General features: G+C 37.7%; 1 protein-coding gene across 2 annotated transcripts in view; it reads right to left on the bottom strand.

Moving 5' to 3' along the window:
- Positions 1-7454: 7454 nt before the first annotated feature.
- The window catches only part of ulk2.L (unc-51 like autophagy activating kinase 2 L homeolog), a 75193-nt gene continuing 56422 nt past the window's right edge, over positions 7455-26225 (bottom strand). For both annotated transcript variants that reach the window (XM_018246851.2, XM_018246850.2), the window contains exons 17-29: positions 24693-24830; positions 23171-23316; positions 22475-22558; positions 21717-22000; positions 18951-19144; positions 18528-18637; positions 16714-16854; positions 15965-16173; positions 15256-15434; positions 13661-13779; positions 12108-12265; positions 11796-11931; positions 7455-10619 (exon numbers count right to left, since the gene is read on the bottom strand). In XM_018246851.2, coding sequence (XP_018102340.1) covers positions 10555-10619; positions 11796-11931; positions 12108-12265; positions 13661-13779; positions 15256-15434; positions 15965-16173; positions 16714-16854; positions 18528-18637; positions 18951-19144; positions 21717-22000; positions 22475-22558; positions 23171-23316; positions 24693-24830 — 1963 coding nt within the window. In that variant the 3' untranslated portion in view covers positions 7455-10554. The remainder of the gene's footprint in view (positions 10620-11795; positions 11932-12107; positions 12266-13660; positions 13780-15255; positions 15435-15964; positions 16174-16713; positions 16855-18527; positions 18638-18950; positions 19145-21716; positions 22001-22474; positions 22559-23170; positions 23317-24692; positions 24831-26225) is intronic.

Here is a 26225-nt window from a genome sequence, read left to right as displayed (position 1 = left end):
CACATGCACACAGCTCCATTCAAGCAGGCACGCCAATCGGCGCCTTTTAAGCAGGCAATCCGTGTGCTTGTCGCATCACGGTTGGCAGGCCCGGACTGGCAATCTGTGGGTTCTGGCAAATGCCATAAAAAGTTGCCATATAGTGGGCTGGTAGGGGGCTGTTTGGGCCTTTGTGTACTTGGAATGACAGGGCCTATTTTGACTCCCAGTTCAGGCCTGACGGTAGGGGGTCAGAGGGGGCCCTGGACAGTCCGACCCTGATTGGGGGGTCTCAACTCTTAGCTGCTATTGGTGTGTTTCCTTAAGACAAATAGCTACAGATTCCATAGCAGGCTAGCTGAGAGCTGCAGCTGCTTTGTCTAGTATGTGGTGTTGAAGTCTGCCTTTGAACATTACGTACAGATTGACAAGCAGTGACATTATTTACAAACAACACATTTAACAGTTAAAAACCTAGAAATTGATATTTGCTTTAGGGAAACTAGATGCAATCATGTACATGCCAGCACGGGGGCCTAGATAATTCTCTTTTCAGCTTCAATACTGTACATTGATGTTAGCACACTGATTTTTTTTATGTAGCAAATGTCCCTATAAATACTATCCTGCAAGCAAGTGAGCATCTTCACTGGCATACAATGAATGCCATGGCCCATCCTTAGTGTAGTCTTGTGGCACTTAAACAGCACTACAAAACCTTGAGCACTTTTTGGTGGCACCTAAATACAGCAAGCAATTTGCACTCTGCAGATTTCATTCTTCTGCCAGTACTGATTCTAACATACTGTGTGACCTGTCTGCCTCTTCACTGCATCTCCTTAAAGTGATACTGACACTTAAACATTATTATTCAAAATATTAATGTACATCAAAAGTTACCTATAGATTATGTTGATCGTTTTTCACTGATAGGGCTGCTTTTGAAGTAATTGTTACTTGAAGTTCCTAAATCTGACTGTTTTGCCAACCTTTCATTTCTCAACTTCTCAGTTAGAGTTTCTAATGCTAACAGACTGCTGAAGCTCTAATATGGCAGCCCCCTCAGAGAGTAACATGGGGGATCAGATAGGTTAATGTCAAAGCAGGGCTGAATTTACATAGTGGGCACCCCTAGGCCCACTGACATTCGTTGCCCCCATACCCTCCCTTTTATTCATTCAAGTTTTGATCATCGGGACAGGAGCAATGGGGATTGGTGCAAGGGAAATGTAAAAACTATTTTATCTCCTGTGCGTCCTCAGTGTTTCTGGAACAATGTGGATTTGGTTGGGTAGCATGCCGTCCCCTAAAATCCTGTCACCCAAGGCCTGGGCCTTGGTGGCCTTTCCACAAATCTGGGCCTGTATAAAAGCATCTGTAAATACTTTTATGGCAAAATAATTATGATACATGCGTTTTCTATATTCGCCGAAGTTGCCTCACTGAGGCAACTTTGGGCGACTATTGAAAACGCATCAACGCATGTGCATTAGCTCAGGCGACTTTTCATTGTAGCCTATGGGGAAAAACGCTGAGGCAGTTCGGGGAGATAGTCGCTCAAAAGACGGGGCAGACAATATTTGATTGACAGCTGAGATTTTTAAATGAGCTTACAACAGCTATGAATGCTTTCATAAAAAATAGAAATTGGATTTTATGTTTAATTTGAAAAGGACTTTTATTTTACAGCTTTTTGTGTCTGGGTGATTGGTCCACTTTAATAGTGTAACAGTGTTTACACCTTGCTACATATTTGGCAAAATTCTGTTGTCAGTTGTCGCTCCAACTAACCCCTGTCAAAAAGCTGGCTGGCTTCCCCACTGTAGACCGTAGTGAGAGTCAGTATGCAGTGAGCAGTCCACTACAACCATGGGCAGAATTGCCATCTCATATATGCAAGAGTATTATAGTTTTTTATTATTTAATATTATAAAGAACATCCCATTTAAGATGGAAAAACAAATACGAACAAAAGTTGCATAGTCTTCTAGTATTGCTGTAATATTTAACAGGATTCACTTACATATTGGAGGGTCCAGGTGTTCCGACCTGGAGGAAGATAAAGCAGGGCAAAGTATACATTAGTACTACCGTCATCCTACTGTCATATACAAATGCAGTTCAATAACCTTTTTTGCTAGCATTTAGAAATTCATTTCAAGTACTAAATTATTTTTGCCACAGAAGGATAATTTGTGGTAATTGAACTGACAGTTGTATGGTTCTATAGAATCCCTTAAAGGGGTTGTTCATCTTTAAACTAACATTTAGTATGATGTAGACTAGAATGCTATTCTTAGATAATTTGCAATTGGTTTCTATTTTTTAATTATCTGTGGTTTTCAAGTTTTTAGCTTTTTATTTTGCAACTTTCCAATTTGCAAGTTCAGCAATCTGATTGCAAGGGTCCAAATTACCCTAGGCCCAGACTGGCAATCTGTGGATTCTGGCAAATTCCAGAGGGGCTGCTGTAAGTTGCCACAGACAGTAACTATTCAGTGGGCTGGTGGGGGGCTGTTTGGGCTTATGTGTACTGGAAATGCCAGGACCTATTTTGACACCCAGTCCAGACCTGCTAGCAACCATGCATTAATTTGAATAAGAGACTAGAATATAAAGAGGAGAGGCCTGAATAGAAATATGATTAATAAGTAGCAGTAACAGTAAATTCGTTGCCTTACAGAGCACTTGTTTATTGATGGGGTCAGTGACACCCATTTGAAAGCTGTAAAGAGTTAGAAGAAGAAGGCGAATTGTCATGAACTATAAAACATGGAGGCCAATAGAAAACTTACTAAGAATCAGCATAACATACTAAAAGTTAATGTAAAGGCTAGAATAATGTTAGAAATGCTGTATTGTGTATACTTAATATAAACATGAACTTACTGCACCAGAAGTCCAATTAAACAAATGATTTATGCTTTAAAAGTTGGCGCAGGGGGCTGTCATCTTGTAACTTTGTTAAACATCTTCGCAATACCAAGACTACGCACATGCTCAGTGTGGTCTGGGCTGCAGTTGGGAGGTTTAGGGGCCGATTCACAAAGGGTCGAATATCGAGGGTTAATTAACCCTCGATATTCGACTAGGAATTGAAATCCTTCGAATATCGAAGTCGAAGGATTTAGCGCAGATAGTTCGATCGAACGATCGAAGGATTATTCCTTCAATCGAACGATTAAATCCTTCGAATCGAACGATTCGAAGGATTTAAATCCAACGATCGAAGGAATATCCTTCGATCAAAAAAAGTTAGCCAAGCCTATGGGGACTTTCCCCATAGGCTAACATTGACTTCGGTAGCTTTTAGATGGCGAACTAGGGGGTCGAAGTTTTTTTTAAAGAGACAGTACTTCGACTATCGAATGGTCGAATAGTTGAACGATTTTTACTTCGAATCCTTCGATTCGTAGTCGAAGGTCGAAGTAGCCCATTCGATGGTCGAAGTAGCCCAAAAAAAATTTCGAAATTCAAAGTTTTTTACCTTCGAATCCTTCACTCGAAGTTAGTGAATCGGCCCCTAAGTGTAGGGATCGTCATAAATGATCAAAACAGCACACGTCAAATAATATCTGCCAGAAGCCGATACAGCAAAACTGATTAATAATCAGAATATACAGACTGCACTGGGTCTGTGGATACAAATCTACACAGTTGTTACAGGGAAACAAACAAAGCTGCTTGAGTTCTGGGAAGTAAGGTGGGAGGCTCCCCCCTGTCGTTTGAAAGTATGATTGTTTCCATGGACAGCATTTTGGGACCATCTTTAGTTTCCTATATGCAGCTGTCAAGAGTAAGTAAAACGAAAAGGTGAATTTCACTGTCAGGTTTCTTATAAAAACTGTACACGTTTTTTAATTAAAGTATATTGGAGATAGGTTTCTTTTTAATTAAAGAAAGTTAAAATGGGATTTTATTTTTTTGCCTTTACACTTGGAGGGTGTAACAAAGCCAGCAGAGTGAGGCAACGTAAATACAAGCCATTGTGAGTAGGCAACAGTCTGTGGTTGTTGAATATTAATTATCCCCAATGTATTTTTTAAAATAAAGAGGATTAGTGTGGACAATATTTTGAGCAGTATCACCCCAATCACAGGTTGTCATATGGGGCAACCCAAAAGCCAGCAGGCACTTAAGGAACCCAGCTCAATTTAACCAAAGGAAACTGTTGTCTATTTGGTTACTAGATTCCTCTGCACTCAACCCATTATCAATATATTTAAGACAGAGACATTTTGTGCATACTGCTACTGAAAAATGCCTTACCCTTTAAACAAAACAGGGATTGTTTGTCCATATATTGCAATATATTTAAGCTGGCCAACTACGTCAAAGTCATCCCATATCTGGCCAGTCCTATGCTCAATTTTCATCTGATTCATTAAGAATTCTATGGTTTAATTATACATTTTATAAAAGGGACGAATACGTTTTACCTGCAACTTACTAGCTGCTTTCAAAGTAAAACTCCCAAACTTGGCTGCCCTTTTATTAGACACCAGTGGGATCACCTGACTATAGTTGGAGGGGGTGGGAGCTACAACATAGAGCTGGTCACTGCTCTTGTAGAACTATAACAAACAAGGGAAAGTTGTGCTCACCACTAGTTTTTAAAAACATTAGGCGGGGGTGCAATGAGGGTGTGACCACAAAATACATATAGACAAATACAAGATTCCTCTGCACTCAACCCATTATCAATATATTTAAGACAGAGACATTTTGTGCATACTGCTACTGAAAAATGCCTTACCCTTTAAACAAAACAGGGATTGTTTGTCCATATATTGCAATATATTTAAGCTGGCCAACTACGTCAAAGTCATCCCATATCTGGCCAGTCCTATGCTCAATTTTCATCTGATTCATTAAGAATTCTATGGTTTAATTATACATTTTATAAAAGGGACGAATACGTTTTACCTGCAACTTACTAGCTGCTTTCAAAGTAAAACTCCCAAACTTGGCTGCCCTTTTATTAGACACCAGTGGGATCACCTGACTATAGTTGGAGGGGGTGGGAGCTACAACATAGAGCTGGTCACTGCTCTTGTAGAACTATAACAAACAAGGGAAAGTTGTGCTCACCACTAGTTTTTAAAAACATTAGGCGGGGGTGCAATGAGGGTGTGACCACAAAATACATATAGACAAATACAAGATTCCTCTGCACTCAACCCATTATCAATATATTTAAGACAGAGACATTTTGTGCATACTGCTACTGAAAAATGCCTTACCCTTTAAACAAAACAGGGATTGTTTGTCCATATATTGCAATATATTTAAGCTGGCCAACTACGTCAAAGTCATCCCATATCTGGCCAGTCCTATGCTCAATTTTCATCTGATTCATTAAGAATTCTATGGTTTAATTATACATTTTATAAAAGGGACGAATACGTTTTACCTGCAACTTACTAGCTGCTTTCAAAGTAAAACTCCCAAACTTGGCTGCCCTTTTATTAGACACCAGTGGGATCACCTGACTATAGTTGGAGGGGGTGGGAGCTACAACATAGAGCTGGTCACTGCTCTTGTAGAACTATAACAAACAAGGGAAAGTTGTGCTCACCACTAGTTTTTAAAAACATTAGGCGGGGGTGCAATGAGGGTGTGACCACAAAATACATATAGACAAATACAAGATTCCTCTGCACGTAGTTGGCCAGCTTAAATATATTGCAATATATGGACAAACAATCCCTGTTTTGTTTAAAGGGTAAGGCATTTTTCAGTAGCAGTATGCACAAAATGTCTCTGTCTTAAATATATTGATAATGGGTTGAGTGCAGAGGAATCTTGTATTTGTCTATATGTATTTTGTGGTCACACCCTCATTGCACCCCCGCCTAATGTTTTTAAAAACTAGTGGTGAGCACAACTTTCCCTTGTTTGTTATAGTTCTACAAGAGCAGTGACCAGCTCTATGTTGTAGCTCCCACCCCCTCCAACTATAGTCAGGTGATCCCACTGGTGTCTAATAAAAGGGCAGCCAAGTTTGGGAGTTTTACTTTGAAAGCAGCTAGTAAGTTGCAGGTAAAACGTATTCGTCCCTTTTATAAAATGTATAATTAAACCATAGAATTCTTAATGAATCAGATGAAAATTGAGCATAGGACTGGCCAGATATGGGATGACTTTGACGTAGTTGGCCAGCTTAAATATATTGCAATATATGGACAAACAATCCCTGTTTTGTTTAAAGGGTAAGGCATTTTTCAGTAGCAGTATGCACAAAATGTCTCTGTCTTAAATATATTGATAATGGGTTGAGTGCAGAGGAATCTTGTATTTGTCTATATGTATTTTGTGGTCACACCCTCATTGCACCCCCGCCTAATGTTTTTAAAAACTAGTGGTGAGCACAACTTTCCCTTGTTTGTCTATTTGGTTACTACCAGATCTTATTGCATGGGGTTCTCATGGCACCCAGAAGGGCAGTCAGTGTGGTTTGATGTATTTACACAAAGAATATAGAGAGGCAGAATTTTACAGTACAGAGGCACTGTTCAGATAAGGATGAGACAAGTGAATAGACATATGAGACAGAATCAAGTACAGGAAAGACAGGATGGGTAAGCAGATACAGATGTCAGTAGTCTGGAGCCCATGAATTTAAAAAAAAAAAAGACAGGAAGTACAGATTAGGACAAGAGTTGCAAACAACTCCAAATTGATCCCAGGACGTCTTTTATTGGCAATTCGGCAGATTTAAGGTGGCGTATAGTCAAATTTGAATTCTGAAAGGGCCAGTGTATGATAAAATCGAATTTTAAAAAAAAACTCAAACCTAATTTTAACAATTCCCTAGTCGACTTTGACAGTCAAAACATTGGAAAATTCACTTTGACCATGATTAATCTGCCCATAGGTGTCCCGTTATATTGACAACTGTGTCCCTTTCAAAATAATGGAATATTTAAAAAATTACATACTACATTGCCATTGTATAAGAGCTGGTGAATGGCCAAGGAAAGTCATATTCACTGGGTTTTAAACTGAAAGTTGCAGACAGTGGTAAAAAGTAAGCTATTGGTACTTAAATTGGTACCTGTGAATATGACTTTCCTTGTGTTTTAAGTGCAACTTGCAAAATTTGCATGACATGACCAGACACCCCAGACTGACTATACCCAAGCCCTTAAAAACACAAAAAGAAATTGTCAGTCCTTGTATAAAATCTCACTGTATAAAATCTTTATTACAAGGAAGTAAAACATGATGTGCTTCGGCCCTTTATAATAAGCAAAGATGTAGGCTAGAAATTCTGCACAGTATATTTTTAGGGTTCTGTATGGGCCCAAGAAGAATCACAGCCCTTTAGCAGTGAAAATATAGCTCATCATTTCAGAACTGAAGCACCCAGCTGTACACATTCACAGATGTGGCATCCATACAAAATGAATCAGCAGTGCAGCCAATCTGGCCTGGATTCTTCCATTCTAAACAAAAGGAAATGATACACCGCCTGAGGTTTTCTGTTGGTTTTATTTATTCTTAATGTACATTTATACAAGCCATAATAAAAAGGCTACTTTACAACAGTTCAGTGAGTTGTTAACTAGCGTCAAGAATAATGCATGCAGTTTACAAACAGGAGGTAGAAACATGGTATTAAAGACCAAGTAATGCATATATATGCATTTGTGTGTGTGTGTGTGTGTGTGTATTATATATATATATATATATATATATATATATATATATATATATATATATATCACAAGCGAGTATATAAATAAACACTCAAATTAATTGGCAGAATCTTTGATAAATAACATAAAAATGTCTGTCAAGTATATTAAAACCACATTGCTTCTGAACATTAAAATGAAATGATTAATGATTTGCAGTTGTGTAATTGTGTTATTTCCTTGCCAATTCTGGCAGCAGTATGGGAGGTGGGATTATAAGAAGATTCCTGAAACAAAAATTGGTGCATTCAAGTATTAAATATGTAAGAAACAAATACAAAAATGCATGACAAAACGTAAAAAACAAGCAAGCTATTCCAGACGTGCTGCTGAGCTTTCAGATGGAAATGTGTTTTTTTTTTTTTTTACTCCAAAGGTAAAGTACAGAAAGGGCCTCCAGGATTATTTGCTAGTACTGTACAATATTAGAGAAGTCAGATCCTAAAAAAGTAAATATTTGACCTGTTATTCTGGCTGACAGTAAGCAATAATTTGTGTTTAAAACAGCAGTGCCCTTTCAGATGGTACATTATAGGATGGATAAATCAGTAGTCACTAGAACTGCTGCCATCTGCTGTTCAACTCTGTCTATGCCCCTGTCAGCAGGCAATCGTAGCCACTGCAGAATGTTGATGCAGAAGTGTGGTACGGTACAAATCTTCCCTCTCAACCCCAAACAGCAGGCACCCCTCATCACTTCTGAACGAATGTACAGGATACAGAATGTACTTTCACTTTTAGTATGATGTAGAGAGTGATATTTTGAGACAATTTGCTATTGGTTTTAATTTTTTATTATTTGTGGTTTTTGAGTTATTTAGCTTTTTATTCAGCAGCTCTCCAGTTTGCAATTTCAGCCATCTGGTTGCTAGGGTCCAGATTACCCTAGCAATCATGCACTGATTTGAACAGAACTGGAATATGAATAGGAGAGGATCTTTTCAAAAAGATGAGAAATAAAACTTGGCAATAACAATAAATGTGTAGCCTTATATAGCATTTGCTTTTTAGATGGGATCAGCGATGCCCATTTGAAAGCTGGAAAGAGTCAGAAGAAAAGGGCAAATAATTCAAAAACTATAAAAAATTAATAATGAAGACCAATTTTGCATACAATTGACCATTCTACAGCATACCAAAAGTTAACTTTACGGTGAATCCCCCTTTATCTTTTGTCACAGATTACAATATATATCCCATTACTCCCCCCACCAGCAGGTAACTATTCAGCTACTGTTTGTATGTCTCAGCAGCAGGCAACCTTTGTTTCTCCAGATGTTGTATTAGCAAAGTACAAAATCCAGCATGTCTCACGTCAGCTCTGGCAGTAGAGTAACAAGTAACAAGGGTTGGCTATTCATACTCACCTATTTAACACCTTGTATTATATTTGAAACACACACACACACACACACACATACACCCAATTCCTAACAAAGATAGCAATGATAGCTCAGTGACATTTATAATGTACAGAGACTACTAAAAGTTTATGGGAAATAAAAGCTTAGCACTGACAAAAATTCTTCTGCGCTAGCAATGCAATTTTAAAATGATTAATTACACACAAAAAATATGTTTAAAGCTATACTGGAAGAGCCACAGCGCAAAGCAAAGTGTATCACATAACACATTATGCAGGTAAGTAGCACCACTGGTTTTGTTATTATAAATACTACCTTCTAAAAAATGGCATCCCAGCAGCCAGGTTTTCTGCTATTGCATGAAACATGGCAGCTACAGCTATGACCCCCTTGCATTCAATCCGTATATCTTGTGTGTTGTTTATCCGAGTTGGCAGGCCAATCTACTGTAAATGTAAATCAGTTGTATAACAGAAGTTCTAATTCTCTAACACCTATTGCACTATGTTAGTAGATCCACAAACAAACTGACAGTACAGTTTTCCTCCTCTAACACTGTCCATGAAACACATTTACGATTAGCTTTAACACCCAGAAGAGTTCAAAGGAGCACATGCACAACACTCTACTTGTATAGAAAGCAATAAACAGCAAAACAATAACATCAAATAAATGTCAGAGAAAACAGATCTGAAGTAAGTAGTAAAATGGGTATAAAAAGGGTAGCAGGTACATTGGTTTGTAGTCTGTGGAGTTTTTAGGAAGATACATATTACATATCAAAGATGATTTTGATGCATACAATACAATAACTTCTCTGTAAGTCCATTGTGCCTTTTTTTTTAATATGGATAAGATTATAATTTACAGTCGTAAGAAATTAGTGCAAAATAAATTAGTTTGAATGTAGAACGTTTGGTAGCCATGTCAGAAATGACTGTAAAATAAATGAAACATGTCACATAGCTGCTGGATTTTTTTTACTCAGTTCCTACTCAACATAAAGTGCTTTATTTATTTGATAACTTGAATGCTTCTTTCAGATTTACACATTATAGTGAAAATCTTTAGAAAAAAAAAAGTAATTTAAAGAAACATAAATCTGCCTGTGGCTTGCCACTTGGATTACTGAGTCAGTGTTTGCCAAAAGGTTTGCTACTGGGGGCATCCACTATTGCTCCTAATTGTCTTTTAATATTAAAAAGAGCCTTGCAAGATATCCATGTTAGTTAATTTCTGTACATGTTTCCTCCCATCCTATTTTTATGCTGAAGGCATATATTCTTCCTGCAAGGACAGATGAGGAGTGTCTAATATAAGGCAGCTTTCCTGGGTATGTTGTACAATGTTGATTTTCACTACTCCACTTTATTTTCCTTGAGAAGCATTGAGTGCTGTAGTCTGGGTCCTTTTGACGTCATCTCAAGACTGTGCAACTAGTAGTAGCAGTACAGTATAACAAAGTGGTCCCTTGTTTTATTTATAGTCCTGTGGTCCAGATGATATTGTTACTACTCATACACAGCTACAGTCCCATAGCAGAGTGCAGACAGACGGCTTTCCACATTGGCTTTATCTGTGAGAACAATAGTCAAGTTAAGCATTGTGTTCAGAAAAGAAACTTTTCATGTCATACACAGAGAGAAATAGAAAGGAAGCAACCTTTCCATATCCCTCTACTCTTTCAGCCCCATAAATATGTTATGTTGTGTTAAAAGACTTCGGTGGTATGGTGTTCAAAGCAATGAATGACATTTGGCAACTAACCTCAGATTTAAAACTAATTGTTGGGCTATTAAAGGGGAACTCTGGCTTCCAAACCAAAATTTGATAAAGAGGCCCACATAACACAGAAACCCCTAATATAGCCATCACAGTTACCTGTTTCTTCAAAAAGTATGAATAAATCATGTTTACTTTTCAAAAAGCTTAAGTTATGTTTTTGTGAAGTTCCCCTTTAATAATGGATCGTGTTCCTTTCATATAAAATATCTCTGTGGTGCCTAGGTTCCCGGGACACTTGGTAGATTATTGTCATAGAACTCTAATTAAAAAGTAGGAATACTTAAAGATGCATGAAGAGATGTTTCTTTGTCTTTTTTCGTAGCCACAATGAATTAAATTTTTTTTTTCCTAAGGAAGCACCTTCCTTAGGAAAACCTATTAGTAACTGTTACAAATATTTAGTGGCTAAATATTTTTTTTTAGAGCTTTTTAATTCTCTCAGTGCGTGCTACTTCATTCTAAAATAAATTGAATGACTTCTCTTTGAGTTTAAACTACTGCAGAAAAGTCAGTCTGTGTAGCATCCTAACAGTAAACTATTATTGTTCATAAACCCCAGCCATGGAAATTTGTTATGCTTATGTTATGTATAGTAGTTACTTTTACTGCATTAGTAAAGATGCAAATCAAAGAGAAATTATTACTTTAAATTTTATACAGAACTGGGATTTTTTATGCTCGGAACCTGGGATTTTCTGGATAATGGATCTTTCTGTAATTTGGATCTTCATATAAACCCTGTAGGCTTCCAATTAGGATTGTTATATTTTAGTTTGGATCAAATACAATGTACTGTTTTATTATTATTACAGAGAAATAATATACATAAATACATTTTTAAAAATGTTTATTATTTGGATAAAATAATACAAATCCCGTAATTCTAAGCTTTCTGGGTAACGGGTTTCCTGACAGTGGATTCCATACCTTTACTTTAAAATATTATGCAAAATCTGCCTATACTCACATTTGTGCACATTTTCTATGTCTGCTGGGCTCTGTAGGATTTTTGTTAAGCCTTCTAAAAGCAGCGCTGCTTTGTGATAACGATATGCAATATCTTCTGTCTGATGAAACATCTCATCCAGTGCTGCAGTTTGTACCTGAAAACAATGGCAGTTTAATATTAAGGTATCATGTGGGAGTAAGAAGTTTCATTCAAGCACACAGATAAATGGGGGGGGGTTGGCTGTCGTGAATTTATTAATTACAGTTGCAGTCACAGATGCAGGGAATTATCAGATCATGGTTTGAATGCTTATGAATGCTTAGGTCTCACCATTTCTACTGCACAGCTGTAGATCAGTTTCTCTGCTGTGACACTGTTAATCTCATCCACAAATGTCTGCTTGTCTGAGAAGAAGCGGTTCAGCTGATCAGTCATCTTCTTGCACATGCTGATACAAAACTTATACCGCTCATTCATACTCTTCACAACTGCAAAGGACAATATAATAAATTAGAATGATAACCACTAAATGTGAAATTAATTTCATTTGAAGCATTCATTTCATTATAATGTTAGAAATCCTTAGGTACTAGGAGGCATCTAGCTAGAGACAGAGTTTTGCCAAAATCAACATAAATGATGGGATTTTGGGCAGTACACCCTCTATTAATACATAAGGGGGAAATGTACAAATATGCGAAACTTTGCTAGCGACGGCTTCACACCCATCGCTACATCATTCCACCGACGATGCTAATTTACTAAAATGTGAAGTTGCGTTCTGGGCGCCGAACGCTGGTGAATTTTCGCTGGCGTTACTTTGGCAATCAAAGCGAAGATGCGCTAGGAATCAATTATGCCTAGCGCACCTGTTAGAGGTCTTCACTCAGGCTAATTTGCACTGGATAGCTTATGTTCCATATGTTAGAAAATGTAGAAGGGAACCCAGTTACCCCAAAAAAAATTTTAAGGACTTTTGCAGGCTATCACTATGAAAAAAAAGAAAATACGCTAGTGTTTTTTGGGGCTTTTTCCACTAAAAAGATGATGTAAGTAACAGAAGATTGAGGAAGATCTATGCACTCCATTGCACTTCGCCTGGTCTGAGCTGGTGAAGGCAAGTCAGGCGAAGGAGGTAACATTCAGTAAAATCCGCATCTTAGTTCATTTGCGGAGTAACATCCATTCGCCAGAGCGAAAATTCACCAGATAACGCCCGCGCCTGTTAGTAAATCAGCAAAGTGCCTAAAAACTATAACACTGAGAATCGTCGCCATCGTTGGTCACTTCGCCCTTTAGTAAATTTACCCCTAATGCTCTAGACTACAATGTAACCTGTACAGCCATGAGTAAAGGCAAGTTGTTTATGTGCTGGATTTATTGATGTGTGCCCCTTTGTGGTGGTATGATGGGTGTGTAAGGTGATGACACTTCAGCCTACCCTTATTTCAAGGTAAAAACTGAAGCCCCACTGTGCCAGTGCATAGTGGCAAGCATAAGTGTGCAACACTTAATGCACATTGATGTCACTGACAAAGGTACTTGAACTAATAAATGCTCAAAGTAACTTCCAGAGGACCTTGGAACTACTGTCGGCATAGCCACGGCAGTAATTCCAACATTCCATGAATGGGTTGTGCAAAGAGAAGCAGAATGCTAATGCCAGTATTAAGAGCGAGTGCCAAAAGAGACATACTAAAAAGTTTGCCACAACTTGCTCACACTTTATGAAACACACCTGATATTCTGATGGAATTCTGGGGGAAACATTGTGGGTAATTAACATAGCACTTGCAGTGTGCTATTGGGACAAATGAGAACGAGCTATAACAAATTACTAAACTATTGCTTGCTAACATTAACAAATTAACAATGTAACTAACCTTGTTTAACAGTGCTAGAAGGAGTCAGTTTTCCAGCTCTTATTTGGGATTTGGCAAGTTGTAGAGATGATGCTAAGAACTGTGCAGCTTTCATATATAGCACCAACTGCTCCACTTGTCTGTAAGAGAAAAGTGCAAAATAAACACTTAAATGCTTGTGCCTAAAACTGTCATGTGTTATTTGGTTATGTTAACATATATATATATATATATTTCAATAAATATGCAAGAATATTGTCCTCTGACTGCTGAGTTGATAATCACATATGTTACCACATATGGTACAACATAGTCTTGCAGTTCACAACATTTAAGGGCCTATTTATTAAACCTTGATTTTTTTATGGCTGAAAGAGGAAAACTCTAATTTTTAGTTATTTATTATATCCCAAAGCTGCTAAAAATCCGAATTCGAAAATACTCTAATGTAAAACCTGTTGAGGTCATATACTGTAGAAGTCGATGGCAGGTGTTCCTGAAGATGTTTCTTAACATTGTGATCTGTTCTGGTTTTTGTACTAGAATTTGAAAAAGTCTGGGTTTTCTAAAAAAAACAAACAAACAAGCGATTCAGGTGGAAAATCTAAAAATTTGAACGATTCGAATTGTCGCACGATTGTTGCCGGCACCAACTTTTTCTAGCCGATTTAAACGAGTTAAATTCGTGTATGGGAGTTATGTTGGTTTAATAAAAAAAAACAAGATAAATGGAAGTTTTAGTAAATATCCCCCTTAAACAGGCCAGCCATCTTTCCACAATGTCCTGACAGAAAATGGTTTGGGATTAAACTGATTATAATCAGTGGTAAAATCGATATCAGTTGTATTGGGAGAACTATTGCTCAAAGTTTATACTCCTAGCTGACCACTCAATGCATAAATCTGTAAAATAATCTGGAGAACCATATGTGTGTGCTGTCAAACTGTCCACAAACCTAGTCCTTTAGCAATCATATCTATTAATCTTTTGCAAGCTCCACTAACAATTTTAGAGAGGCTAGGGAAAACTATGTCAAAGAAACATCCATTCATTTAGTCATATTAAATACAATAATAAAAACAGCTTATAATGCATGTATTAAACTTACTATATCTACCAGTAAAGTTAAATTGACGACACCTTTACACATAAAGTATATCTTAACCTGCAGCACGTAACAACTAAGAGTAGACTATTTTAAAGGAGAAAGAGACATTTACTGGCATGATTGTTTTCCATAGATTACTAGATGTGGACAAACTTCAGACTTTTTATTAAATTACCCCACCCATTACTATATTACATGCTTCTAAAAATTGGCTGGCTAGCTTAATGAAAAATACATATCTTATCTGATCCTATATGGGTTCACTTCTGTTCAAGTAGGTTTAGGCATGACACTGCCCCCAACAAAATGTGCTATAGTCATGGTCTGGTCAGTAAGTATACATATTTCCAGTATATTCTACTGCAAAGAAATGGAGGTTATGATCCCTGCTCAGTCTATTTTAGCAATACAGATGAAGCCTGTCATGCAGAGGCAAATATAATTCATCTTGTTTCCATAAAAAGGCAGATGAACCACAAACATTTTTTGCTCCACCTTTGGACTTACCCCCATTCTTTACTCAGCTGACTTATTTGATCAACCACAACACTCTCCTGAATCTGATAAAGGGACACAGCAGAGGTGCAAAGCTCAGGGTTCCCTCCCCTGGTTGCTGTCAGTTCTATTACACATTCTGTGAACATCAGCATGAGGTTCAGGTGGCGGAGTGTGTCTGTATGTTCTCTCTTGAACAAAACAATTAATATCATATTAAATTTACCACTTTTGTTTTTTTTTCGAAATTAGATTTTTAAATGGCAGGTTTTATTTTCCTGAAGCAATCATTATATATTTAAACCACATTCAAGCATTGCAAGCTTGGGCAAGTACCCAAAACCTTTTATAAAGACTGGTGAAATAAACTTTCCTTCATTAATATGGTGAAGATGGTAAAAGGACATACATAGAGAATGAGGAAAAGGAGTGTTCATGATCCCTATAGGAAGGGTTCTTAACCAGAGAAAAGGTTGTTTCCAATTAATTTATGGGTTCAATAAAAGTTGTAATTATTTTTTGCGAGATATGACATTAATAGTTATTATTAATAGAAAATAAACAATGACTGAGGATGAATTGTGTCTTACCCCTCTGTGGGGAATAAAATATTTGTCTTCCTTTGGTCTGAACAGTATTTTAAAAAGCCTTATTTTGCTAATAGTTTCTAAGATAACAGGTACTGGGTTTGTTTAAATGTTTATTTTATTGCTGCTCTTACCTCCATTAAAGTTTCTTCAGGAAGTTCTGGGGCCTCAAACGTGATAAAGTCTTCCAAGCTGGGTGGTGATGTGCCATAGGACATGTATTTCAGGTTTGGAGCTGCATCTGCTCCAGGGGGAGAGGAGCCCATATTAAAAGTAGATGGAGAGCCCATGAGCACACGACCACTTATGGAGCAGAGAGAGCCCCCAGAGCTGTTTGATCCAACTGCAGCATACAAAAACAATAATGCACATTACGGGATGATTTCCTAATATATGATGTACAGATATACAATGTGAACACATATAGAGAAAAAATTATCCCATAAAGATGAATCTTACTGTGGAGCTACTACAAGGAGTCAACTGAAGGCCGTTAAAAACAGAACATTTTACACAGTATTGCTCAGTACAAATTAACTTCACCTTTCCCAGGACTTCATTAATTTCCTTTTTATTATTAAATAATATGTTTGGGTTTTCCCGGTTCCTTGCAATTACTTAAAGTATTACAAAAGTAAAACGTATAAAGCCATTGCATGTAGCTTTATCAGTAATACATGGCAAATTGTGCTTCAAACATTACCCACAGTTCTTAACAATCTATGTTAAAATAGCTGAGTAAAGGGTACAATCATTGGCAGGCCAATACCACATTCATTTATCCTGTAAAATGATGGTGGTGGCCAACTGTGACAGGCACATACTCTGATTGCCAGACAAGCACAGATGAATAGTAAATGCTGAGTAAATAAGCAGTACTTACCTGAAGTAGTTCTTGTCCTCATCATCATGTGGGTGCAGGTTGGAGGAGTAGAACTGTTAGGAGGAGATCCAACAGTGAACATAACTCCTCTGCTTCCCACAGAGGGCACAGTCAGTGCAGTTCCGCTTGCACCTGCAGGAACTAGAAAATAAATAAAACCATGAGGGACATTTTTAGCATTGTAGCTAGTGTTCATTAATATTGATGCCAGTTTTGTGTATAGGTACCAGCTCATTCCCCATGTAGAACCATTAGTCACATACTAAAAGTGCATATACTTCCAGGATTAAAAGATAACTTTTATACCCTTTATGCTACTTGCACAGTGACATAAATAGGTATGGGCAGTCTATTTGAGACACACATAACTAATAATACTCTTATAATATAAGTATGGGATCTATTATTCAGAATGCTAGGAAACTGTGGCTTTCTGGATAAGGGGTCTTCTGTCATTTGGATCTCCATACCTTATGTCTACTAAAATCATTTAAACATTAATTAAAAGTGGTAGAACTGTTATGCCTCTAGGACAATAAAATTATATCTTAGTTGGGATAAAATACAAGGTACTGTTTTATTATTACACATTTTAAAACATATTAATTATTTAATTAAAATGAAGTCTATGGGAGATGGCCTTACAGTAATTTGGAGCTTTCCAGATAATGGGTTTTTGGATAACCAATCCCACACTTGTATCCAAAATCCACAAATAGCTGGTACGGTAAATGTAGCTTTGCTATACACAAGAGACATACACATCCTGTAAATAGTAACTTTTTTGACAGGGCCCAGGGTCGGACTGGGAGGCGTGGGGCCCACTGGGGCTACTGCCCCAGGGCCCCCCTCCGGCCACCGCTGCTGCTCCGGAGTGCTTCAGGGGACTAGTGCGCATGCGCGCGGAGCCGCCTTCGTGCGCGCGGCGCTACCTTTATGCGCATGCGCAGATATTCTATTCTACCGCGACCCCGAACAAAGTGGGGTCGCGCCGCCCCACTAAGTAGCGGATCTGGGCCCACAAGAGCCCGGGGCCCACCGGGGTTTTTCCCGGTGTCCCGCCGGCCCAGTCCGACACTGACAGGGCCTCATTTTCAATGTACTAATTCTAAATACTATAATAGACATTAGAAATTCCTCTCCAATTAAAGCAGAGAGAGGCACACATATTCCCCTTCACCATACTTAAGGGCAGTCACAATTCTTACATTGTCTGAAATTACCCAAACAATTTTCCATATGCAGCAACAACATATTCTATTAAGAACCACTAGATGGTACTATAGCTGCATCCTAGTTAGCCAAGTAAAGTAGAATCTGTTATTCTTTATTTTACAGAAAAGAACTAACAGCAAATATTTTGAACCTGTTAATAGCAGGCATCTATTATTCTATTTAAGTCAAGTGGCACACATCTCCCAGAATATGTATAAATTGTACAGGTATGGGATCTGTTATTTGGAAACCCGTTATCCAGACAGATCCAAATTCAGGAAATGCCATCTCCCATTGACTCCATTTTATCAAAATGTTAAATAATTATTTCCTTTTTCTCTGTAATAATGAAACAGTACCTTTTACTTTATCCAAACGACAATATATTTGGAAATAAAACCAGCTTATTGGGTTAATTTGTTTCAATGATTTTCTAGTAGACTTAAGTTATGAAAATCCAAATTATGGAAAGATCTGTTATCCAGAAAACCCAAGTCCCAAACATTCCGGATCACATATCCCATACCCGTACTGAGAATTATTGTTTGATATCATTTATTTGTTATTCTTTGTTTTTATAACTGTTATTATAGCTGTACCTGTATCCATTGGGCGTTCTGCGTTGAGACTGTCTGTGCTGCCCTGATAATGCTGTCCTCCTAGAGTAGCTCTCCCGCTCTGATCTGAAAGCCTTCCAGCACTTACAGATCTGTATGACATGGGATTAATTGATTTTACTATTAATTGAACTTGTTCATGCCTCTGTCAAAACAGGCGTCTTCCATGTACAGTACAAAATGTGTACCTTGCAGACATCAGAGGAGTGTTATTATATTCTAGGTATAGACTGCCGAGTTTTGACCTATGTTGTGCCATGTACTCATTTAGAAGTTTTTATTATACTTTCCAATATGAAAACCTTTCAATATGTACACTCCTCTGGACTGTTTATAAAGCATCACATAGTTTGTGTTTATGTATTGCAAATATATGGCCATGTTGCACTGAAAGCAAGATCTTACCTTCCAAATGTGGCTTTGCCGTGTTCAAGTGGTTTCTGCTTTTCTGTTCCATAAGTGCAGACAAACTGGGAAAACTCTCTTGCTTCTAATGTACCTTTTGCTGGCACAGAAGTGTCTACAGGACCCTGACGATTAACCAGTGCTAGCAGATTCGAAGATGCCTGCGTTTTAGGGATCTTGAATTGAGCAGTTGCCTGAAAATTGAATTTAACTGTAAGTGAAGCAGACTTTAATACACTTCAGTGCCATCTGGAAATATCTACAGATGGTACTGTTGGCAGAAGGCCATTGATTTTCAAATGCCACTCTTTAAGCCAAAGATAATACACACTAAAACTGTAGTAAAAATAAAATCTACTACATCGTGGTAGCTGACCCCAAAACAAAAGTACACTAAAACAATTATCATCAGCAACATCTTATCTCACAGTATATACAGTATTACAGATCAGCATAGATGCGGAAAGCAAAAGGAAAAACTGTAATGATAAATGTCCACCAAAGACAGATATGTAAACGAAACTGCATTATGTTTATCATATCATGCAGCACTTTACATAAAGTAATATACATAAAAACACGTCACTTGCACAAAGACTCAGTATCTAAAAGTAATGTAGACAAACAGGCAAAAGTAAGCGAACATTGTGAAAGTGTCAGTGACTTTCGGGGGGGGGGGGGAACTAGACAGAAAATAATTATTGAGTGGATTAAAAGAGTACAAAGGAATGATCACTAGGGGGTGCCAAAATATTGATTATAATCGCTTACCGGAGACCCTAGTGTTCCCAGTGTACTTCTGTAGGAGTGCCAGAGAGATACATACAGTACTTTTGTCCACTTTTTCTATAATCGATGTGGCCGTAGGATGGGTGTGCATGCGCAGTAAAATGAAAAGCTAAAGTGCCGCTTTTCATTCTACTGAACATACACACCCAGACTGGAACATAAAGATGACTAAGCTGGCCATAGATGTTGAGATTTTTAAAAGATCAGATCCTGATCGTGAGACCACGATTTTCTCGGAACGATCATACGAATTGACCATCAACTAAAAAGACCAATTTGCCAGGACAACAAAGGGGAGCTGCCTGCTTGGCCCTGCAAACATAGATAGATTGCACTGGGACCGACAAAGATTTTTTGACCTGGCCGATCAATTTCCTGACAGATGTCGGCCGAAAAATCGTAAGATGTACGATCGTTCAAATCCCACTAACCGCACGATAATTTCGAAGGATTGGTCGGACTTCCCTAAAATCGGTCGTTCGGCAAGAAGAATCGTTGCGTCTATGGAAAAGAACAAGCTCCTACAGAAATACCCCAGACTGGTGCAGTTTTCAGCTAACGGGAACATTGGCCCAGGGAGTCATGTAAGCAATTATAATCACTGGGGGTGCCTAATATTATAGTGATTATACATTTGCTTTTCCTTTGGTGCATCTTGGGTATGGAAGTTGTGTACTTTTACTTTAAAATGGACATAAAAGTACACAAAGTATTAGCAGTGTAGTCAGCATGGTGGTGAAAATGAAGAAGGCACATTGGAATGGCAACATATTAAACATAGCCATAAGCATAATCACATGTAATAAATGACACAAAGTTTGACCAGGCGCAGCAACTCATAGCAACCTACTGACGTTCAGTGTCAATGCGATAAATAGTAATTTTAGGGGTTAACTTACCCAAATAAAAGGGTATCCAGGTGCACAAACCCCAGACCTTCAGCTCAGAAAGGCAATATTGCAAATAGTTAATAGTAAAGGGATGGCACAAACCGGATCACACTCCAAAAATGGATGTAGTAAAATGTCTTTTTATTGAAGCAAAAACATCACAGCAAAGGCCTTACGCGTTTCGTGCCATAGGGGCACTTAGTCATAGGCATCTAGACCTGTAGCAAACTTTTGTATCTTTTATTACATAAACCCTTAAAAGAGTTGATTTGACTGGGGTTAGTATCTCTTTATAATATAAAGAAAACATTCAAGGAACAAATTAATATTATCCATGAAAGAGAGTGAAAGGAACAGGTAAAACTTATGAGTTTTACTAGGAGATAGCTTTATCAAAATACGTATTAATAAAATGTTTGAGGGAAATTTAGGTCAAAGGCAACCAAAGATCAAGAAACAGTAGGTCATTTAAGGGTTCAGTTAGTGCAGTTTAGCAGAATGCAGAGGATGAAAACAAATTGAAGTGGGTCAAGTAAAGAATTAAAAAATGAAAGTGGATCAAGCAGTCAACATAAGGCCAAGATGGAAAAAAAAAGAACTTAACTTAATACCCCCTGTCACCTGATATTCTAAGTCTGTTTACATTGAGGCAAATATCTTATACTAGTGATATGTTTGCTCTGGTTTTCTCTTAGGTAGTAGCATTTTTATATGTCTGCACTGCTTTTTATGTAAATATACATATATACATGTTTATTTCTATCTTTTTAATCTTCAATTTAAAAATGTAAGCATCAATCAGCACGTTCTAGATGTAATTTTGCTCAGGGACATTCCTATACAGATCTATCAAATTGTTACATTTGATTTGATGTACAGTATATGAACACCAGGCTGTGCCTCTTTAAGCCCTTAGTGATGCATATAGGTTCATTTCAGCATGTTGGCCATGCCAATGCCAGAAGCAATGGGGATTCTTAATGAACAGATTTAACAATTTGGTATTCAACATATTCCATTTTGAAACCAACTCTTAAAAACAGCTTATTCTAGATAAAGAAGATTTTAATTTAGGTGCATAACCAACCTTGGTTGGAGATCCGATAATTGTAGGTAATGGAGTTTTGTACAGCCATTCTGAGCTCCTTGGTGATGATCCCATGTGCTTTGTAGGAGAAGCTCCAAGACTGACCGGCCGAGCAGGCTGGGGAGAGTGGCCAAAGCCTTGTCCGGCGTAGGAAGGACACACAGGGTCTGAATGCTGTTTTCGCAGTTTCTGCTTATTCTGATAGATATCAGTGAGGGTTGGGGCACTCTGCAGCCTGGCTCCCAGCAAGGCTTGTGGTGACTGGGACTGTGGAACTGGAGAACCTTCACAAACAGAGAAAAACTTCAGCAACAGTACAGTGCCGTTTTGATTTTCCCGATACAAGGGCATTGGATCCAAATATACTCAGTTTTTCATTGTACATATATTTCATAATATTTTGTTATCTGATAAACATCAAATAATATCAGTATCATTGCCTGCTCCTTCTTTAAGAGAATACATATCCCATTTATTGGTAGAGGATTGCCTTTTATTTATTTCTCTTAAATGTACATTAATGGCTTACTGCCAACACCAAAACTATTATTTCTACTTTGCATTTATTTATAAATCTGAGGGGGATTTTGCATATCCAGCTTCCATTAAGGTATTCAATATAGATAGCTACAGTAAGTCTATGACTATGTGCTCTCCACAGAAAATTCCTTACACACGATCAACTGGTTATAATGGTGTTTGAAAAATACTGTATACTGAGCAGTACGTAAACTGATAAACAGCGGAATCAATCTTACCCCCAGAAGAATTTCTGCTTCTTGATTCGTGTCCTTGAGCATATCCACAACAACAATGTCCGAGCTGTTCTGGAATAGTCCCAACTATGAAAAAAAAAACAGCAAGAAATGGTTAATTATTTTTCCCACCCCCTCACAAGTTACTTAAAATATTAGAAGTTGTTCTACTTTGCTTTATAAGCGTTGACAATTAAAGCAAATGAGAGCAACATGGAAGAAGAGTTGCAGTGATTCAACTGCCTGAGGCAAACTCATTAGGAGCAGCAGAAACTCCTACCCTGTCTCCTTTTACTTGTGTAAAAATGCGGATCCTACTTGAACTTCTCATCTAAATGTAGCTCAAACCTAAAACTGGAGCAGTAAACACAATGCTCTACATGGGCACATGTGTAACAGGAAAAGAAAGACAAATGAAGCATCTCAGGAATGTAAGACACAAAGACAATGCAGTTCTGCAGATTTTTCCCTCCAGCACTGATCTGCTAAACATACAGTATGTGGGGCAAAATACTTTACAGTTTCCATTACAGGAGAATTCATTATGAGTTATGGAACTGACAAATGAGCAGACATACAGATTAAGCAGAGTGGGGGTGCGTGGCTGCATGCATTTCCCCAGTAATATGGCTAATGTGCTGTGTGTGCCAAATTCATTAATAAAATCTGTCCCATATGAAGAAGGAATTGATTGTTTACCTAGCGGTGAAGGAGAGTAAGGCCGTGAGGAACCAGTGGACAAGCGGCGTCCAACAGCTTGCACCATGTCAGCAGAGCTGGGTGAACCAGATCCAACCTTTAAAAAGCCCAAGGGGCTAGTATTAGAACGTCGCACTGCTCCCGATCTGCAAAGAAACAGTGAGCAAAAAAATTAATTCATGTTTTACTACTTATCATAACATGTTAAAACATCATGGGGGGAGGGTCATTTATAAACAGTGGGCAAATTTGCACCTTGGCAGTAACCCATGACATCAGATGATTGCTTTTAGTGTTCAATTTGCAGCTGGCTGAAAAAAGATAATCAGTGATTGGTTTCTATGGGTTACTGCCCAGGTCCCCTGTTTATAAATAGGCCCCCGTGTGTTCATTATAATATTGAATGCAATTATTTTAAACTGTACACAGTAAACAAGAGACTGGCAATAAAATGATACTGTCATCCTTCCCTGAAAAATTCCACCTCTTTGATTAATTTTGAAGCATAGCCAGCAATTACCAGGGGAATGTAATTACAGCTGCTATGCCAAACAACAGAAAGTCTGGTTCCTTCAGTAGTCTGTGCTACGCTAACCCAACCCATATTTTTGAGGGAATTCATCAAGCATGATGTGCCTTCCTTTATTAAAGGGATATTCTGAGACAATCTGCAATTGGTTTTCATTTTTAATTTTTTGTGTTTTTTTTGGTTATTCAACTTTTAATTCAGAAGCTCTCCAGTTTGCAATTTCAGCAATCCGGTTGCTAGGGTCCAAACTACCCTAGCAACCATGCATTGATATGAATAAGAGACTGGAATATTAATAGAAGAGGGCCTTGATAGAAATATGTGTAATAAAAAGTAGCACTGACAATAAATGTGTAGCCTTACAGAGCATTTGTTTTTTAGATGGGGTCAGTGACCCCTATTTGAAAGCTGGAAAGTGTCAGAAGTAAAAGGGAAATAATTTAAAAAACTGTAAAACAATAAATAAATAATTAAAACCAATTGAAAAGTTCCATAGAATTGGCCCTTCTAGAACACATTAAAAGATAAGTTAAAGGTGAACCACTCCTTTAATTGAATAAATGGGGTGGTATTGAGTGCAAGGTGTCAGGATTACATTACAGAATTATTGCCATTATAATATAATTCATTAGCATTGCTTTCTTATGATTATAAGCTAAAATAAGTTCCTTGCTTATAAAAATGAGAGTGGCCACTTGAAAATGGTAGCTTATAAAATTAAAATGGGCAGTTACAAATCAGAGGATTTTTACAGTTGCCAACCACTGGCAGAAGTAGAGCATCACCTCTTGCAATACATTCTATTTACCTGATCAGCTAATAAAACGCATAAAGCATTGAGAATATAGGTATACAAAATAGTGTTATGGTATGTACGGTATGTTAAAAAAGTAGGAAATGACTGCAAAGAGTTACACTTTCAGGAGACACATTGGTAAATAAATACTACTTATTACTATTGTATTACGTTAGAAAGACAAAGGTTAACTGTACCTTGGGGATCCATGAGGGTTAGATGTTGGGCTGGCAGTAGTGGTAAGATTTTGCTCAATGCGCTGGTAGTTCCGTAACTGTGTTGGGACAGGGATGGGAGCAGTTTCACTGCGAGGTGATACTTGAGGCTGACCTTGTCTGCATTCAAAAGTAATGAAGAAGGGAAAAAAATCCCTGTTGACAGATCTCTTTGTTATCTGAACCATTTGCAATGCTGCACACAGTATGTCAAGTAAACAGTTTACTATCCAATGTGGTAGAAGAACAATATTTCTCCTACTAAAAACAAATTTCACTTAGCTACAGCAGTTATAGCTCCCTGTTGCTGGTTTCTAAGCCTGAATGCAGGTAAAATCTTTGCTTCATTCACTAAGCTCTGAAAATCAGCGGGACTAAGTCCCTCCCTCCAGGACTGCACCACATACTGCTTGGAAAAAACAACGTAATTCTAGGAAACTCAGCTGCCTGGAAGAACAGGAAGTTCATGGCAAGTTTAGAACAGCCGTACTGTTTGCATAAACCTTATGTGTGCACAGTTGGTAAAATACAAAAATAAATTATGTAAGCACACAACTGGATTACAAACAATTCCATCATTTAGAACAGTTTGTTCTACAGACTCTAGTTAATAACTCAACTACCACCTTAGTATGTCCACTGAATTGTTCACAGTATTATCATATCTTCAGAATCAAGAAACCCACATTTAATGACATTTCAAATTATTCAATGACGTTTTGTCTGTGAAGCCAAAGGTTAAATGAAAAGAACTATGCAGCCTAAAGAGCACCAAAAGCATAGCAAACTATACAGGTAGCCAGAAACTATAGCAGAAGGTTTGCAATGGAGAGAAACAGGCATCCATTAAACATAAAAAAGAAACTTAAGCAGCCTCTTACCCATCAGGACAATGGTGAATAACTGGCAATTACAATGAAGGCAGAGGTTTTAAACTTTTTCAGTTTAAGCCCCCCCTAAAAAGACCAGATTTTTGCAGGATCCCCCTAACTTTCGTATCAAACATGCACCCAAGAGTATGGCACCATATACGTGATTGCACTAAATCCCACTCTATTTGACTGTCATGTTGGCCTTTAAATGTATCTAGCAGTGCAAGTAAGACATTCTGCCCAAATTTCACTGGAACTTGGAATACTGTATTATATAATTATATAAAGGTTTTTCAATTTGAATTTGCTGTGTGGTGCATTTTTATGTGTTCTACGGCACAATAATACAAGTATTAATTGGCAATTCTGCCCAGTACAAGAGCACAGCTTTTAACCAAATATTATGTATACTTCTATCCATAGCTGGTAACATCTGTACTCATTATATTTTGATTTTATAATCTATGGACACATCCCTTGCATAGGTGAATATGGATCACAGATATGTATACATATAGAAAAACTCAGCTCTTGTACTTGTTAATTCCTTATCATGAATATACTAAGCAGTTTATTTTAGTCAGATGAATGTTGCATTAATATTAATAGTAGACCTATAGAGGTTTACTGTAAATGTTTTTTC

Source organism: Xenopus laevis, chromosome 2L, assembly GCF_017654675.1.
Source record: "Xenopus laevis strain J_2021 chromosome 2L, Xenopus_laevis_v10.1, whole genome shotgun sequence".
NCBI lineage: Eukaryota > Metazoa > Chordata > Amphibia > Anura > Pipidae > Xenopus > Xenopus laevis.
The sequence above is the reverse complement of the archived record's forward strand: the minus strand, read 5'-3'. Positions and strand labels throughout refer to the sequence as shown.